At 40.6% G+C, this 16,945-nt stretch overlaps 1 protein-coding gene across 3 annotated transcripts in view; it reads left to right on the top strand.

Moving 5' to 3' along the window:
- SEC22C (SEC22 homolog C, vesicle trafficking protein) overlaps positions 1-15,305 on the top strand; it is a 35,593-nt gene extending 20,288 nt beyond the window's left edge. For 2 of the 3 annotated variants that reach the window (XM_084621881.1, XM_084621882.1), the window contains exons 5-7: positions 6,482-6,600; positions 7,283-7,348; positions 12,217-15,305. In XM_084621881.1, coding sequence (XP_084478007.1) covers positions 6,482-6,600; positions 7,283-7,348; positions 12,217-12,417 — 386 coding nt within the window. In that variant the 3' untranslated portion in view covers positions 12,418-15,305. The remainder of the gene's footprint in view (positions 1-6,481; positions 6,601-7,282; positions 7,349-12,216) is intronic. The other variant, XM_084621883.1, reaches the window with a different exon arrangement.
- Positions 15,306-16,945: the final 1,640 nt, after the last annotated feature.

Genomic DNA, 16,945 nt, shown 5'->3' with positions numbered 1-16,945 from the left:
TCCCTAACCACCTCTATCTCCACAGAGGGCTGGCCATCTCTTCCCCATTTTGTGATGCCCAGCGCAGCAGTCTGGGAGCTGACCTTTTTCGTGAAGACAGAGGCAAAAAAAGCATTGAGTACATTAGCTTTTTCCACATCCTCTGTCACTAGGTTGCCTCCCTCATTCAGTAAGGGGCCCACACTTTCCTTGGCTTTCTTCTTGTTGCCAACATACCTGAAGAAACCCTTCTTGTTACTCTTGACATCTCTGGCTAGCTGCAGCTCCAGGTGCGATTTGGCCCTCCTGATATCATTCCTACATGCCCGAGCAATATTTTTATACTCTTCCCTGGTCATATGTCTAACCTTCCACTTCTTGTAAGCTTCTTTTTTATGTTTAAGATCTGCTAGGATTTCACCATTAAGCCAAGCTGGTCGCCTGCCATATTTACTATTCTTTCGACTCATCGGGATGGTTTGTCCCTGTAAACTCAACAGGGATTCCTTGAAATACAGCCAGCTCTCCTGGACTCCTTTCCCCTTCAAGTTAGTCGCCCAGGGGATCCTGGCCATCCGTTCCCTGAGGGAGTCGAAGTCTGCTTTCCTGAAGTCCAGGGTCCGTATCCTGCTGCTTACCTTTCTTCCCTGCGTCAGGATCCTGAACTCAACCAACTCATGGTCACTGCCTCCCAGATTCCCATCCACTTTTGCTTCCCCCACTAATTCTTCCCTGTTTGTGAGCAGCAGGTCAAGAAAAGCTCCTCCCCAGTTGGCTCCTCTAGCACTTGCACCAGGAAATTGTCCCCTACGCTTTCCAAAAACTTCCTGGATTGTCTATGCACCGCTGTATTGCTCTCCCAGCAGATATCAGGAAAATTAAAGTCACCCATGAGAATCAGGGCATGCGATCTAGTAGCTTCCGTGAGCTGCTGGAAGAAAGCCTCATCTACCTCATCCCCCTGGTCCGGTGGTCTATAGCAGACTCCCACCACTACATCACTCTTGTTGCACACAAGGTTGGAGGGGGGGAGGGGAGAAGGCCCACCTTGATTATCATACACATTGTAAGGAGAGTGATCGCTTTACATAAGCTATTACCAGCAGGAGAGTGGGGTGTGGGGAGAGAAAACCTTTTGTAGTGATAAACACCCATTTTTTCATGATTTGTGTGTATAAAAACAAACATCTTCTGTATTTTCCACAGTATGCATCCGACGAAGTGAGCTGTAGCTCACGAAAGCTTATGCTTAAATAAATTGGTTAGTCTCTAAGGTGCCACAAGTACTCCTTTTCTTTTTGCGAATACAGTCTAACACGGATGTTACTCTGAAACGCAAAGCCAGGGGATCTGATTTCAATAAGGTTGAAAGATATAGTATAAGACAAGACCTAATCATGTCCTCGTAAACAGGTAAAAACGTGTACTGTCCAAGGTTTTAGTCTTGTCACAGGGAGGTGGTTATCTACACTTTGTAACCATGTTGTGACCAGATCTTCTGACGTCTTATTTCTAATGTTGGAAAGGTGAGTGTAGTCTAGCCATTTACTTCCAATCTGCTCTGGCCAGAGGGAACCCCTTTTGTACTGTGCTAAAGAACAGTGCTTGAACTCAGTTCTTGCTAGCAAGGTGCTAGCATTGTTCCCTTGGTCAGTGTGGTCGCCATTGTCTTACTGGAAAGCTTAACTCCTATCTTGATGGTGTTTGTTGTAGCCGGTGGAGTTCTGGAAGAAACTGGGCACACAGGAAATGTTGTAAATAGATGATGTGGAGAGGAGAGAACATTTCCATCTTAGACAGATACTGAAATAGTACTTATGAAATGGAAAAAGCATCTTGTCCTAATTGTCTGGTAAACATGCTAATTAGTGGTGTTCATTTGGGAGAACACAATGCTGCATCGCTTGTCTCCTGAACAGCTTTACAGGTCATATTTAAAGCATAATTGTATTTTCTTAAGATGAGATCTTAATATAAATGGTTTTCAGATTTAAAATACCTCACTTATTTTTAAATGGAAATGTCTGAGTCTAATTTCATACTGCTAAAGATTGTGCATTGACTTGGAGCTGCCTTATTTCTCTGCTTGGCTCCTTGGCAGCCAACTATTTTGTACAATGCCCTGAGGAAATAGACATTACTGTTTGCTGAAAATTCCATTCGATCTCCAGTTAAATAGGCTGAGGGAATCAGTTTGGAAAAATCTTAATTGAAACTTCTACCTATTACTTAGTGAATGGATTTGCAGGATTGTATGTCTCCTCGAGATATGCACGAACTGCTGCTGATAAGCACGGAACAGACTCTCATTCCCCAAGGCCGGGTCCACACAATTTATGTACCGACTTAACTATTTCTGTTATGGGTGTGCTTTTATTTTTTTTTCCTACTGAAATAGTTACATCAGTACTACCCCTAATGTGGTTGTAGTTATACTGGTATAACGGTACTTATACTGGCGTGGTTTATTCTCTTAAATATGGAAATAAGCCATACCACTGTAATTGGTACAACTTTTATGAGTGGGTAATGCCTAAGACATATATAGGAATAAAATGAAAACTTTTGTCTTGGGGTATAAAGATCAGTTCCTAGTCAGAAATAAACCAACCCCACGTGATCAGGCATAGCAGTCTCCACTCTTTTTCTCCCATGATATTAATGCTTATTGCCTCCTGTATAGAAAGTCTAATTTGTAAATTTTCTAAACTAGATTCTTCATCATATTCAAGTCTCAATATGTTGCCTACATAGTTTCTCACTGGGGCATGGAAGTTGGTGATATGCTTGCTTCAAGCTGGGAAGAATTACTCTTATATTAGTTACTGACAATTCCTGTTTGTTTTAAAGTGAAACACTGATTGGCTCTGAAGTGAATCTTGGCAACGTATTTATTTGGCGCATGCAGTCCAGTCAAGCCAAGCCACAGCATTCTTATCAACGATGCTCAAGGCACGAAGACCTCCAGGAAGTTGAGTCACTTTGCGGTCCTCAACAATATGTGTCATAGTTTGTGGCTGCCCATACTGACATAGTGGACTGTCTGTAAAATTTCACTGCAGCACAAATTCCATGTCCAGTACGAAACTGGTTCATAAGGCTCTATTGCCTTCATGGTAAATCAAACCCAGGATGACACTGAGTGGGGTCCGAGACAAGATAATTATTTGTCACTTTCTCTGAGGACCATAGAGCTCACCACGTGTCCTCTACCGTAAATCCCTCTCCTGGTAAACTTATCTACAATGGGCAATGTGAGTGCAGACGATCATGTGGTGGATTAAACAATCTTTAATTAACAGTGACTGTGGCATTATCGTGCAGTGTTGTCATGACCTTTGCTACGCTTTCCTCTCTGCAAACACTGAGTGAAGCAATATTGCAGAGAACCAGTAACTATGGTAGAGGAGTAGATTTAAGTGTGCCTGAAATAATATGCATGGTGGAATTAAATTGTATGTCAGTCATCTTTGTGTGAGACAAGTAAGCCCATACTGGAGTGCAATACTCTACCGAATAACAGAGTGCCATGGCTAAAGCGTGTAACTTTTGGGCTTTGGCTCCCCATGTCATTCCAGCCAGTTTTCTGAGCAGGTTTGTGTATTTTGACCTTAGTCGCTGTCTTTATAAAATGGTCGTGATATGTGAGAGTTCCATCCAATGTCATGCCTAGATAGACCAGGTGTGAATCACACTTTATTCGCTGACCATTGAGAACTATATTCAGCTGTCTGCCCACTTGTTCATGATGTAAATGGGAAACACTCAATGCAGTCTGTCTTCCACTTGGTATCAGGCGCAGCCAACGACAATCCGTCATAGCCACCATATCTGCGTTTAGAACACTCTCTCAGGTACGTCAAAGGCATGTGACTGAGTGCCAAGGCATATGTCGTCTGCATGAACAAACTTGGCAACTTGAAATCAAGGGATAGCTAGACGAGGGAGGGAGAATCAATGCTCTTTTCTGGAAAATTGTGTCGGGAGGAATATGCACTATTGCTTATTTTAGTAAAACTTAATCCATCAAGAGTAATGTACAGTGAACTGTGTGTGCAGATCATTGAGAAAATAAAACATGCTGGTGCTGCTTATCTGACTAAACACTGTTCAGTGAGTCACTTCGATGTTAAATTTCATTGCTGTTTTTTATTAGGCAAAGTCATATTTAAGTGACTGAGATACCTACACCATTGATTTCAGTGGAAACTTGTGTCCAGTAATGTTGCATGATGCTGGCATATTGCATCACAAAATTAATGTGGCTGCTGCCACAGCAGTGTCTGAGATAAAAACAGGTGTGTAGGTGAGTGCCAGATGAGTTAATTGCATAGCCATTTATTAGCACTGATTTACACCACTGTATTCAAATAGCATTGAAGCTTTCTGTAAGCCCACATTGTCAAGGAAACCTCAGTTATAGGACAAGACTTTAATAAAAAAAAAAAAGTGAGTGAGTGAAATTCCTACTTTAAACTGTTCAGTATCACTGTATTAAACAGCTGCTGCATTTCACTAAAGAGCGAAATATGATGATATGCATTTATCTTATAGGGGAGCTCCTGACCTGGGGAGGCATAATATTTATACTGCTTTTTGAGACAGCTAGATTAAAGGTGCTATAAAACATACATAATCGGTTTTTTGCATTCCTATATTGCTACTAGTGTGTATTTTTGAGGTGGAGTAAGATCACTTCTGGTTCTGAGGCCCTTCCAATAAAGGAATTGCTGCCTCTTAACTCTTTGCTCTTGTGTGTTTAAGTCTGATATTAACTAAGTTAATATTTAAACGTATTGTTTGTATCGATTTATATAATGCTCAAATACGTGAATTGGGTATTCTGTGTTTTCATGATTGCAGTTCCATACTCTGCTGTTTTTTATAAATAAGTTTCTAGCCCTTATGGGTGTAAGGAAAACCTTTACTATTTTGTTTAGTCTTCTTGAAGCTACAATGAGCATAAAATGGTGCTGCACATTGTCTTCCCTGCTTGCAGGCTCTTTGCTACCTTAGCAATGCAAAGATGATGGAATCCAGCTACAACTGCTGAACTGAGACCCGAGCTGGTGGAGAGGAATTCTCAGTTGGCATAAAAGCCAGTGGAGCTACCTCCTGTGCCATCTGCCCCTTTCCCCAGGCATGAATGGTTGGTGAGGGTGCAAAGTGGACCTCCTCTATGCTCCACAGTTTGGGGATACCAGCCAGCTACTGGCTATAGCTGGGCTGAGGCCCGAACATCGTAAGAACTGGGGTGGCTCCTTGATGACCCGTCTCTTCTTTCTTGTATCTTGTGCATCTTGGTGTAAGAGAGAATTGGAGCCCAGTATCTGAGGTGTGAATTAGCCTGCTCAGCTCAGTGCTGGAGTTCCTTCGGAAGCCTAAGTGCAGGTTAATGTTGGCAGATAAGGTGCTTAAACCATCGATGATGGATGTGGGTACCAGCAGTGCAGCTGTTGTCGAGGGTTTGTTGGGGTCAGGAACTAAAGCTACGTCTACACATCACACCACTTTCGGTGAAGCTGTGCGGTGCAGAGTGGACACGGTGTGCTTTTCACTGTGGTGAAGGTCTCTGGCAGAGGGCAGGTAGTGTGGAAAGGCTTCAGTTGCTCCCTGCTGCCAGAGCCTTTCACTGCCAGGAGGAAGGACTCTGGAAAGGGGGAGCAGTGGGGAAATGCTGAGCCTTTTCCGTTCTGCTGGTGCCTTTCTCTGCTGTACGGAAAGGCTTCAGCAGCGGAGAGCTACTGGAGCCTTTCCCTGCACTGTGGAAGGGCTTCGCAGTGGGACACTACACTGTTAAAAATAGCAGTGTAGGGGAGGCACAGCATGGGCCAGTAGAGAACATGTCTACGCTGCTATAGATACCTGTGCTGGAAGGCCTATGCACATATAAATACTACACGCCGCCAAAAGAATCCTGTGGTGTAGCTGCCCCCTAAGAGTTAAAGCCCCTTTCAGTCCCTATGTGTAAAGTCATCTCTGCCCACAAGGAGCAGCAAAGAGGAGATACTTCCCCTCTCCAGTGTCAAAAGCTGTAACTGCTTCTTGGGTGCAAGAACTGTAAGCCACCTCCCATGACTTCTGGATGCCAAAACCTCCAGCTTTTCTGCTGACAAGGAAGTGAAGTGTCTTCAATACAAAAATCTGTAGCATGCTGACAACTGAAAATTTAGGTGTGGCATAAAATAAGCGACACTTAATATCCAGATACATAATGCAAGTGCTAATGGACTGATCGTATCATTCAGTCCATTAAAAATCACTTCAGTTTATTGGTAGCTGCTGTAGAATGTCCAGGTACCCTGAGAATTCAGCAATGAAGTGCAACAGAAACTGTGCGCCTTGCCACAAAATTAAAGTCCATCTTGCCAGAGAGTACACAAGGCCTTGAATATGCAACCCATAATTAGACTGAATTTGAGTTTCCTTATGAAAAAGGAATGAAGTAATTGGAATGAATTTTCAATAGTCTGTTTTTTTTTTTTTTTTAAATTGTCTGAAGCCCCTACCTACAGAATGCAACCTGTGACTCCTTTGGGGATTCTGTCTCTTGTTCTCAACATCATGTGTGGGGCTTTGAACCTCATTCGAGGAGTTCATCTAGCAGAGTATTCTTTTCAGGTAACCTTTTATTGACTTTTGAGTTGTAATGTGGGGAAAGGAGAGGAGGATTAGAGTTATACAGGTATCAGATCATCGGTGGCTATTGCACACCATAACTTTTCAAGTTATAATTTGTTTATCCGGAGAGCTTTATTCAGATCAATGAATATACTTCATGCACTCTGATCTGTCAGAGCCTGAGTTTTTTGAGCTTCAGGGCATGTTGAAAAATCTTTTTTCCCTGGAGGGAGTGGAGTGATATAGTTCATTTGAAAGGTGGAGGCGAATCTTTATTTTTGACATCCTGGAAGGATTTTATGTGGACATATTGTCCCACTTTAAAATGTCTGTTTTGATAAATTGCATGTGTTTCTTCGGATAGTGCACTTTTATATCTTTTAGAAAATACATTGTGGAATCAGCATAAAGTACCTCTTTAAAAAAAGTCTAAATCGTTTAGTGTTTCGCAGTTTTTATTTTGTGGCCTAAATTGATCCATACATCTCAATTTCCAGTATTTTGTTCAATGAATATTGATTTAACTCCAGTCTGACTTTGTATTCTGAGATTATGATGGTACCACAGTAGAATGAGAATAAGTATTTCTATAGAATGCACCTGTATAAAATGTCAAGCAGCACTTGGCATCAACTAAAACTCAGTAACTCTTAAAATATTCTTCTTTATCTTCCCCAAACAGGAAGACCACGAGGGACCTGGAAATGTAATAGCATTTCTCCTTTCTTTTCTAGCCTGCATTTTTCAGGTATGTTAAATTTAGCTATTGTGCTCTGGCACTCTTCCTGCATTTTTCATCTACTGCGCTGCATCTAACAAACATTTGTCGAGTGTGATCAATGTGCAGAATAGGAGACTTCGAAGCACATTGTCTGTTCGCTGGCTGAAATTCTGTGCTTGGATGCATACGTGACACAGGAGCAAAAGTTGGGCATTGGGTAGATGCGGTCTACAAATGGAGCCTTCACACTTCTAACCCGTTAGGCACCTATTGACTTATAGCTCCTCTCAACCCCTCAGCTGTAAGTTTATCTATCCCTTTCATTGTACATATATCTCAAGAACTATTCTGGTTTAAAATAGCCCACACATAAACCACTAGTTAAATGAAAACTCCCCAAAGTAGCAATAGGTATGTTTTGTGCTATTCCAGCATTGTAGCGTTTTCTTTAAACCACTTGAAAAAGCAGGGTCATACAAACTTCAAAAGCCTTGAGCCATAATTTTAATTATATTAACTAGTTTTAAAACTCTTTCACACTTTAACATTTTCTAAAGAGAATCCTTAAGATACTGTAGCACAAACCTTGTTTTTCCATTGTTTCCCTGTCATGATATATGAATCACCAAAATTGTTTGTGAATCTGAGACAAATCCAGGGCCTGCTAGGTTTTATTCTAACACTGCCATTGACTCAGTGCAGCCTTGAATAAATCTCGTAACTTCTCAGCCTTGGTCTTTCTATCTGTAAAATGACAATTATGCGCTGCAGGGCCCTCTTGGCTCCTACCCCTGCTGTGCTGACAAAGTCACTCCGAGACCCTGGGCTTCAGTAACCACTGGTGCTGTTGATTTACAGGCTGTGCTCCCACCATCTTCTCACCATCCACCGCTGGGGTGCTAGTGTCTGCACCCGGAGGGAAGAGCTGTCCCTCTGCTTCCACTCCCTCGCTGCTCCCCCCCCCGCCTTCCTCCGCATCCTTCCTCCCAGCCTTTTATATAGCCCCAGGATAATTGGGTGGGCAGCTGTCTCCCAATTGTTGCAGGTTTTCTCTAGCCAGCTCCAATTTACTTACCTTAATAGGGGCTGGCGTGACAGAGGGCTGAGTCAGCAGTTCTTGCCCAGCACCCTGTCACATGCACATCTGTTTACTTTACAGAATAGCTTTTTTTGTCCCCTATCTGCCAGTAAACAATCCTGAGGTCATATATGAAGATCCTTTTGCATTGCAGTCATGTTGGATATTGCAACAGACTCCTAGTCAGTAGGCAAAAGGCATTGCTGATGTTAATGGTGTAACTTACACATCAGCTGTGAGTGGTAAAGTAATAAGAAAAGGAGGACTTGTGGCACCTTAGAGACTAACCAATTTATTTGAGCATAAACTTTCGTGAGCTACAGCTCGCTTCATCGGATGCATACTGTGGAAACTGCAGAAGACATTATATACACAGAGACCATAAAACAATACCTCCTCCCACCCCACTCTCCTGCTGGTAATAGCTTATCTAAAGTGATCACTCTCCTTACAATGTGTATGATAATCAAGGTGGGCCATTTCCAGCACAAATCCAAGTTTAACTAGAACGTCGGGGGGGGGGGGGTAGGAAAAAACAAGGGGAAATAGGCTACCTTGCATAATGACTTAAGGAGTCATTAATGACTGGGAGTGGCTAAGTCATTATGCAGGGTAGCCTATTTCCCCTTGTTTTTTCCAAACCCCCCCCCCCCCCACGTTCTAGTTAAACTTGGATTTGTGCTGGAAATGGCCCACCTTGATTATCATAGACATTGTAAGGAGAGTGATCACTTTAGATAAGCTATTACCAGTAGGAGAGTGGGGTGGGAGGAGGTATTGTTTCATGGTCTCTGTGTATATAATGTCTTCTGCAGTTTCCACAGTATACATCCGATGAAGTGAGCTGTAGCTCATGAAAGCTTATGCTCAAATAAATTGGTTAGTCTCTAAGGTGCCACAAGTACTCCTTTTCTTTTTGCGAATACAGACTAACACGGCTGTTACATTACTTTACCAGGTTTCAGAGTAACTTACATTGATCTGGCATTTGATGGAGTGCAAAAATATGTTATGGGCAATTTAATACTACCTGTGGACCAGTTCTGGCATAAACAGGTGCAACTCACACAAAGATCTGTAACTTACGTTATACACATGACTGCTGAATTTAGCTTAAGAGACAAATCTCTGTGGGAGCTGGTCCTGTTTTCAGGCTGTTTTAGCATGAGCTTGGCCCAATATCCAGTCTACTTCTTTAATAGCATGTACAGCCCTCTTCCTCATTCTTTTAAGGTAGCTGCCAGATAATTATTTCTTCTTGCATTATTTCAAATGGTAACCGAAAACCCCTTCTCCTCTTCTCTGAGAGCTTTGCAAGAATTTGAGTAATCTTTTGTGCGGTATAGTGGAAGAACAAGCATTCATATTTGGCATTCCTTAGAGCTTTTGCATATTCATTTTCCAAATTATGTTCTTGGTTTTCTGATTCACATGGGTATAATGGATGAATGCTCACGTCTAAACAAGCCAACCTACAAATGAACAGCCGTCATCCTGATTTCAGGGTCATGTGGTGCTTGAATTGAGCTCAATTATTTGAGGAACTTGGACTTTGCATAACTGGTAAAATGGACTGAAAATGGGCAAAACTACATGCTCTAATTTATTTAAAAATAAGTCTGGAAACTTTAAACTTTAACTGTATTTAAATTCAACATTAGTATTTAGTCTTATCTTTGGACACTAACCTTCAGTGCTAAAATAGAGAAATTCTAGCCTATAACAAATTAACATTTCAAATATTAAATGCTTTAAAAACCTTGCTGTTTGACCAGCTCAGCCTTTCTTCAAATGAGTGAATTACTTTGGACACGCTCTCAAATCTACAGCGGAAAGAGCCAATATATTTATTGTGTATAGAATGCCACGTTGGTTTCTGCATCATCTAAGGTTTAGTCGGAAGACCAAGTTATGTTCTGTCATTACAGGCACTCAGTTCCACTGACTTAAGTGAAGTAGCACGAATGTGAGGGCAGAATTTGACCCTTGTTAAATAGCAATGACAGGCTTGATACAGTGCATCTTTACAGTAAAGTGCCAGATGCGGCTCTGTGATAAATGAGGCTTGGCACAGAGATGACGGTTTCCAAGAGGGATGACGTAGTATTTCTTCAGGAGCTGAGGTCTTGGATTTAGGCTTGTGCATTATTGCCCTTTGAAAACCTGGCCAAATGTAAAATAGCAGAATTGCAATAAGTGTTTGTAATCGGCATAAATATAAAGTTCTAAGTGTGAATACAACTCCAGACCTCTTTCAAAGAACACCTTGCAAAAATGTAAATTAGTGAAGTATCACTTTCAGTATTTCTGTGTGGTGATTAATATGCTAGAAATATTTAGAAAACTATTTGCCATGATAGGTTAACCTAGGCTGATAATGAAATGTACCTTTTTAATATCTGATTTGTGTTTTGTCCAATCACAGAATTTCAGAAACTTAGTATTCTGGGCTTAGTCCTTTATTGTACCATATGGCTTCTAGCTTGGCTTGATTCTCTAACTGTGATTGAAGTTTTTTGCCCTTTAAATTCATTGGACTTTTCTGCCAAAATAAGGGGAGAGACAGTTAAGGTGAAACAACTCTTTGCTCTAGTACATGTGTAACCCATTTTTACTGTGGTTCTCTGTCTACTCTAATGGCTGGACCACTTAGAGGTGTGGATCTGCTGCTGGCTTTGAGATAACAAGGTCTGGGTCTCTTTAGCTCAGGCAGTAGAGTCTAATGCTTATAGATCCAGAGGTCCTACCTTTGATCCTTACTGCTGGTGATCCATCCCGGGGTGATACATATACATACAGTAAGAGAAGTAATTGCGTAGCTTATACTAATTTTTTGGGCCAGTATTTCACATAGTAGAAACTTCGTATTTTTTGGGTGACGTGAAGTGATCTGCTCCTAAAACTTGATGCCAGTCAGTTTCACCTTTTTACACAGAGTAGCTCTTTCTTGACTTTCCCATCTTCTTGGCTGAGAGTGGAAAATGCTAACAAACATTGTATTTTGGGCTCTTTGCCCTCTTAGATTATGGTAGGACAGAGTCATGAAGTGACCCTGCATACTCATACTCAGTGCAAAGTGCTGCGTATATAGCAATCCCACTTGTGTCACCAGCAAGGTTTGAACCCAGGACCTCCAGCAGACTAAAGCCCGAGTCTTGACTGCTTGAGCTAAACAAGTAACTCCTTTAGCTGGCACGCATAATAGGCTCTTACCATGTTATGTGGACCAGCCACTAGAGGAGAACACTTAAAACACACTGAACCAGTGGACTGTACCTGCACTGGGAATTTTTTGTTTTGTTCTGTTTAAATCTTGCTCTGAGTCTCTTGTTAGAAATTATATCCTCTAATATTTAAGTGAATTCTGGGATAAAATCACTGTTAATGTAGCCCTTTTATTTTTGCCCAGAATAGGTACAGCAGAAGTGAGTAGAGGTTTGCCTCGTATCTCCCTGCCGTTGATTTTCAGCCTTAACCTACAAGGTTCACATCTGAGTCTTAGAATGTAGTTTAGCTTTCATACTTGTTTACTTCTTGCTAATCCTTTTTCGACTACCAACAAGGGTGCCAATTGCGCTGGTGGGTTTCTTTGTTGTGGATATGGTACCTGTTCAGTAGGATCTGGATTGAGGCCACCAATTCACTTCTGTTGGATGGATGGTCTTGTAATAGATAAGACTTGAAAAGAGCTTTAAGCTTTTTGTGTGCGTTTTAGTAGCAGGTGAATCCCTAAATCATAGGTGCCAGTAGTTGTAAGCTGTGATCCTTGTCTGTGTATATTCAGTTTGCTAACATTGTTTCTCTGATGCTATTCCAGTGTTATTTGTACTTGTTCCATGGTTCATCAAGGAAGATGAAGGCATTTGTACTGTTTTTCTCCATTTGTTTATGCAACATTTACTTGTATGGATTAAGAAACATCTGGCAAATACTCTTTCACATAGGAGTGGCTTCTCTTTCTTCATATCAGATACTGACAAGGCAACTGATGGAGAAACAGCCTGATATTGGAGTATGAAAACACACATGGGATTCATCGCTCATATTTTAAAAAAACTTTTATTTACTTACACTAGCCAAAAATACTTTGGGGCATATTTTAAAACTGTACAACGATGGTTATCACCAGGGAGAGATTTTGAAATGAAACAACTCGAAATAAACTGTGCTCTTCTAATTAGTGTCAAATAGACATTCAGGGGATTAGTTGTACTTCAGCTGTGCATTGCAGACTATTTGCAAGCATTCGTAATGGAGGTTCTCACTGCCATTGAGAATCTTCAGTACTCAATCTTTTCAATGTACTCCTTGACTAATACCAAACAGTCAGTCTCTCTTCATTTGTCTCATTTGCTTTGCAACAGTTCACTATTTCAGTGTGTTGCCCTGGAAGTTTGACAGAAAACATTGAAATTGTACTTTAAAACCAAGACTGATTAAAATTGTGGATAATAATGCTTAGCACTTTCATCTATAGATCCTAAGTTGCTCGACAGATGTAAACTAAGGAGGCATTTGCCATAATTAGTCAGTAATTGGTGGAAAAAATGCTTTTAGTGGGATTTTCAGGGTAATCCTACTAAGGTGAAATAGAATGATAGGGGTCTGAAGAAAAGAAAAGGTCAGGGGCCCTTTTAAAAACCATAAAGGATGTAAAATGTCTCTTGAGTAAACTGTACATCTTAATTGTTGGTATGGTGTGAGCTTATTGAGAAATTGTCAGTAAGTTTTTGAAGCTGCATAAACGAAACCAAAAAAACACACAACTGACCTTTTAGCCCAAGTGGCCTTTATTTCCCTGTTGAAGGTCACATTTTTTGAAAGGGTAATTATATGTTTGTTTGGTTTATACAGATAAATAAGTTTGGAAGATGTATTTTGTGACAACCCAGTGAGTTTTTCAACCTTTCAAAAGATATGTTGTTAGCGATTAGAAATCCATTCCCCATCCTGGAAAGCAAGAGCAGGTTCTCTTTATTTTACATTTAAGCTCTCATCCTAAGGTTAATTTATGAGCATGCACTTTTGAATATAGTCATTAGGAGCTGAATTTCTCCACCTCTGCTGCAGTGTATATTCTGGTATTTAATGTGCTGAAGTATACACTGAGATATAAAATGTATCTGAACACTTTTTTGATAAGTTTTCTCTGTATAAAGAATGTCCAACGTTTTGACACCGCTGTCTTTTGGAGGGTTAGTGGAGAATCATGAAACCTGAGAAATTACAGGAAGCTTGTAGTTGTAATACTGTGGAGGTAACCTCTTAATTTTTTCTCACTTAACCGTTTTATGGTAGTCCCATGTATTATGTAGAATTTCATCCCCTTGCTGAGGAATTGTTCTTTCACTTAATGTCTCTACCTTTCATGTTTGCAGAGATTAAATTGATGGAGAGTTACCTTCCTGACTCTGTAGGCAGCTTAAATGTTAGTCAATATTATTTATTTCACTACTGACTATTATAGCAGAAACATCCAGCTAATATTTTAAACCAGACCCACACATTGTGTGCTAAAAGCCCTAACAACTGACTATCCAGCTGCTGAAACCTGCACCTTCCTCTGACAACTTGTGCAATGCAACTCTGTGCAGCCAATGCATAAATCTGTGCATAAAGATTTAAGTGACTGGATATTGTTTGTCTGCTGTTCTAATAGTACAGCCTTTACTGTACCTAGTCCCATGCACTGCTACAGTGAAATAGAAGTATCAGGAGGTAGCTGTGTTAGTCTGTATCCACAAAAACAACAAGGAGTTTGGTGGCACCTTAAAGACTAACAGATTTATTTGCCACCGGACTCCTTGTTGTTTTAGAGAAATAGCAAAAGATTCTTCTATGTTTTTGGTCCATGGAAAGGCACTGTGTAGTAAAGAAAACTGAGCTGAAATTCCAGGAGTAAATAAACTTTAAAAAGGGAAAAATATATCAGAAGGAAAGGGCTAAAATGAAACATCAGAAACAGTGGTGGGTAGAAACTTAGAGACCAGTGGAAACTTTAGCTTGATAGGAGACAGTAAATTGGATGTCAAATTGTAAGATATGACCGCCAAAAAGACCCTATGGTTGTAGGCTGCATGGGGTGAGGCATGTGTCAGAGCAGGGAAGGATCATTATCCTTTATGCAGCTCAGATGCAAGCACTCCTAGAATTATTTCATTCAGTTCCAGGTATCCTTAATGAAGACAGACATGCTGAAGGGTGTCCACAGAAGACTGTCCAGGTATTGATATTTGAAGAGAGAAGAGAAAGTCACTGCTTAGCATAGAAACTAAAGGGGTCAGCCTTTCTTGATGTTTGTCCTTCAGATATCTGGTCAGATGAGAAAGAAGTTAAGGCACAAGGAGGCACAACTAAGCCTAATAGAATGAAACTGAAAAGGAACATTTAGGTTGACTGTCGGGGAAAACGGCTTGATACTAAGGGCTTGTCTGCACTACCGCGTGGGGTCGATCTAAGACACACAACTTCAGCTACGTGAATAGCGTAGCTGAAGTAGACTTACTTAGATCTACTTACCACGGTGTCTTCACTGCAGTAAGTTGATGGCTGACGCTCTCCTGTCGACTCCGCTTGCGCTTCTCGTTCTGGTGGAGTACCAGAGTCGACAGGAGAGTGCTCAATGGTCAATTTATCGCATCTATACTAGATGCGATAAATCGACCCCCGCTGGATCGATCTCTGCCCGCCGATCCAGCGGGTAGTATAGACGAGCCCTGAGATCTATTAAACTGTGTGGAATAGGCTAAGGTAGCCGTTCCCAGACTTCATGAATAACATAACATTTGCTTAAAAATTTGATGTTTGAAGTATCACTTGCAAATGTTTCCTTTTTTATTTTAGGACTTAACTGGTTTTTACTATTTCTGAACTCATAGTAAAATAAATGCCTAAGGAAGCCAGAAATTATAACCTCCTTTTTTAAACATTTCAAGTTCTTTATCGGTGTATCAAAAAGCACAATGAAGCAGCAATTGTTGATCTGTTTTATATTACTCAAATTACAAGGAACAATTAAATGTCAAGAGACATGTTGACATATCTCTATATGCTGCTAAGCTATGTCAAGGCCTGACTTTTTAATATATCAATTCAAAGTTCCTCCTCATTCTTATCTGGACTATTGAACATGAGCCAAAGTTCTTTACTTACATTTTGACAATATTTTTAAATTAAGAGCCAATCAAAATGTTTTGCATTTTCTCTGATAAAAATATAAAAGTACCATTAATGAGAAGGGTGTTCTTGCTTCACATATCAGGGTTGCTTTGTGTTAGGTAAGATTTTGCTGAGCTTCAGCTGAAGGTCTGGTCCTGCAGACCTAAGTTTCATCTTGTAGGTTTTTTTTTAATGGTGATCAGGGCAGAAATCCAGTTCTGTCAGGGAAACCTTTCTTAACATTCAGCCTAGTAGCACTTGTAACATGTTCTATTCATATGAATGGAGGCCTTATTAGAAAATAAGGCATGAAGATGACTAAGAGTAAACTTTTTTTAATAATCTGTTTTCTAAATTTCCATACTAGGGTCTGCCTTGCTGATGTTACAGGACATGGTGCTCATACCTCTGGCTAGTCTTAACCAGGTGGCAGTGCATTGACTTAAATAGGGAAAGCTGTTTCTGCTAGGAAAAGGGGTAGGAGATTTACTTTGTACATGGACAAAACATTGTGGGGAATAACCTTAATGACAGGATCTGATTTCTGTCTCTCCCCTGATCCTGTTAGTGTTGTACTTGTCTCCACTAAATGTATTTGAGTAAAACTAGTCTTGCATAGACTTTGGGCACCTAGAACGCTTAGGTATGTCAACACTGCTGTCTGGAGATGTGAATTCCAGCTACCTGCACTAGCTCTCATTCAGCTGGCGTACGTAGCCACGGTGTTACAAGTGGCCCACTGCCTTGAGTACATATGGTCCAAAATGTTAGGTTTAAGCATAATGAAATGAATCACTGGATTTGCCTACTGGAAGGATCATCCAACTCAAGAATCTTTAGGAAAACAATACAGCAAAATCTCTCAATACAACGTTCTGCTTTCCCAGTGGACCCTATGTCTGATGAATGGACAAACGCCTAGTAGCGATTTGTTACAAAGGAGGTAGAATTGGCAGGGAACTATTCACAGGGAGATCTGGTTCTATAATGTGGGTAAGCCTGCCTTCAAAATCCATATTAGGGAACATACATTTAGCAATGTGTGTCCATTAATAGCTGAACACTTCTTCCAGCTTGGGTTGTGATTCAGGGACCAAGGAGAGGTCAAGTTAAGCATTGACTGTCCTAATTTTTTTTCTGTGTTGTTTACACTGGCTTCTTGGTATGTTAATTCTGTGCCCTGTGTGTGTGTGTATAATATATGTTTAAACTTTCTTTTGCTAAAACAGGAAAAGAGAGAACCTAGTTTTACATTTATATGAGTCCTTCAAGATTTAATAAAACAAGCGTTTTACTGTTTGAGAACAGAAAATCTGGATCAGAACACCAGGATTGTGCTTGTATTGAATCAGATCTTTAAAAGGAATCAAATTTTTGTCAGAACCTTG

The sequence above is a fragment of the Lepidochelys olivacea genome, assembly GCF_965140295.1.
Source record: "Lepidochelys olivacea isolate rLepOli2 genome assembly, chromosome: 2".
Taxonomy (NCBI): Eukaryota; Metazoa; Chordata; order Testudines; family Cheloniidae; genus Lepidochelys; species Lepidochelys olivacea.
Note: the sequence above shows the minus strand (reverse complement) of the source record. Positions and strands in the feature narration are given on the sequence as shown.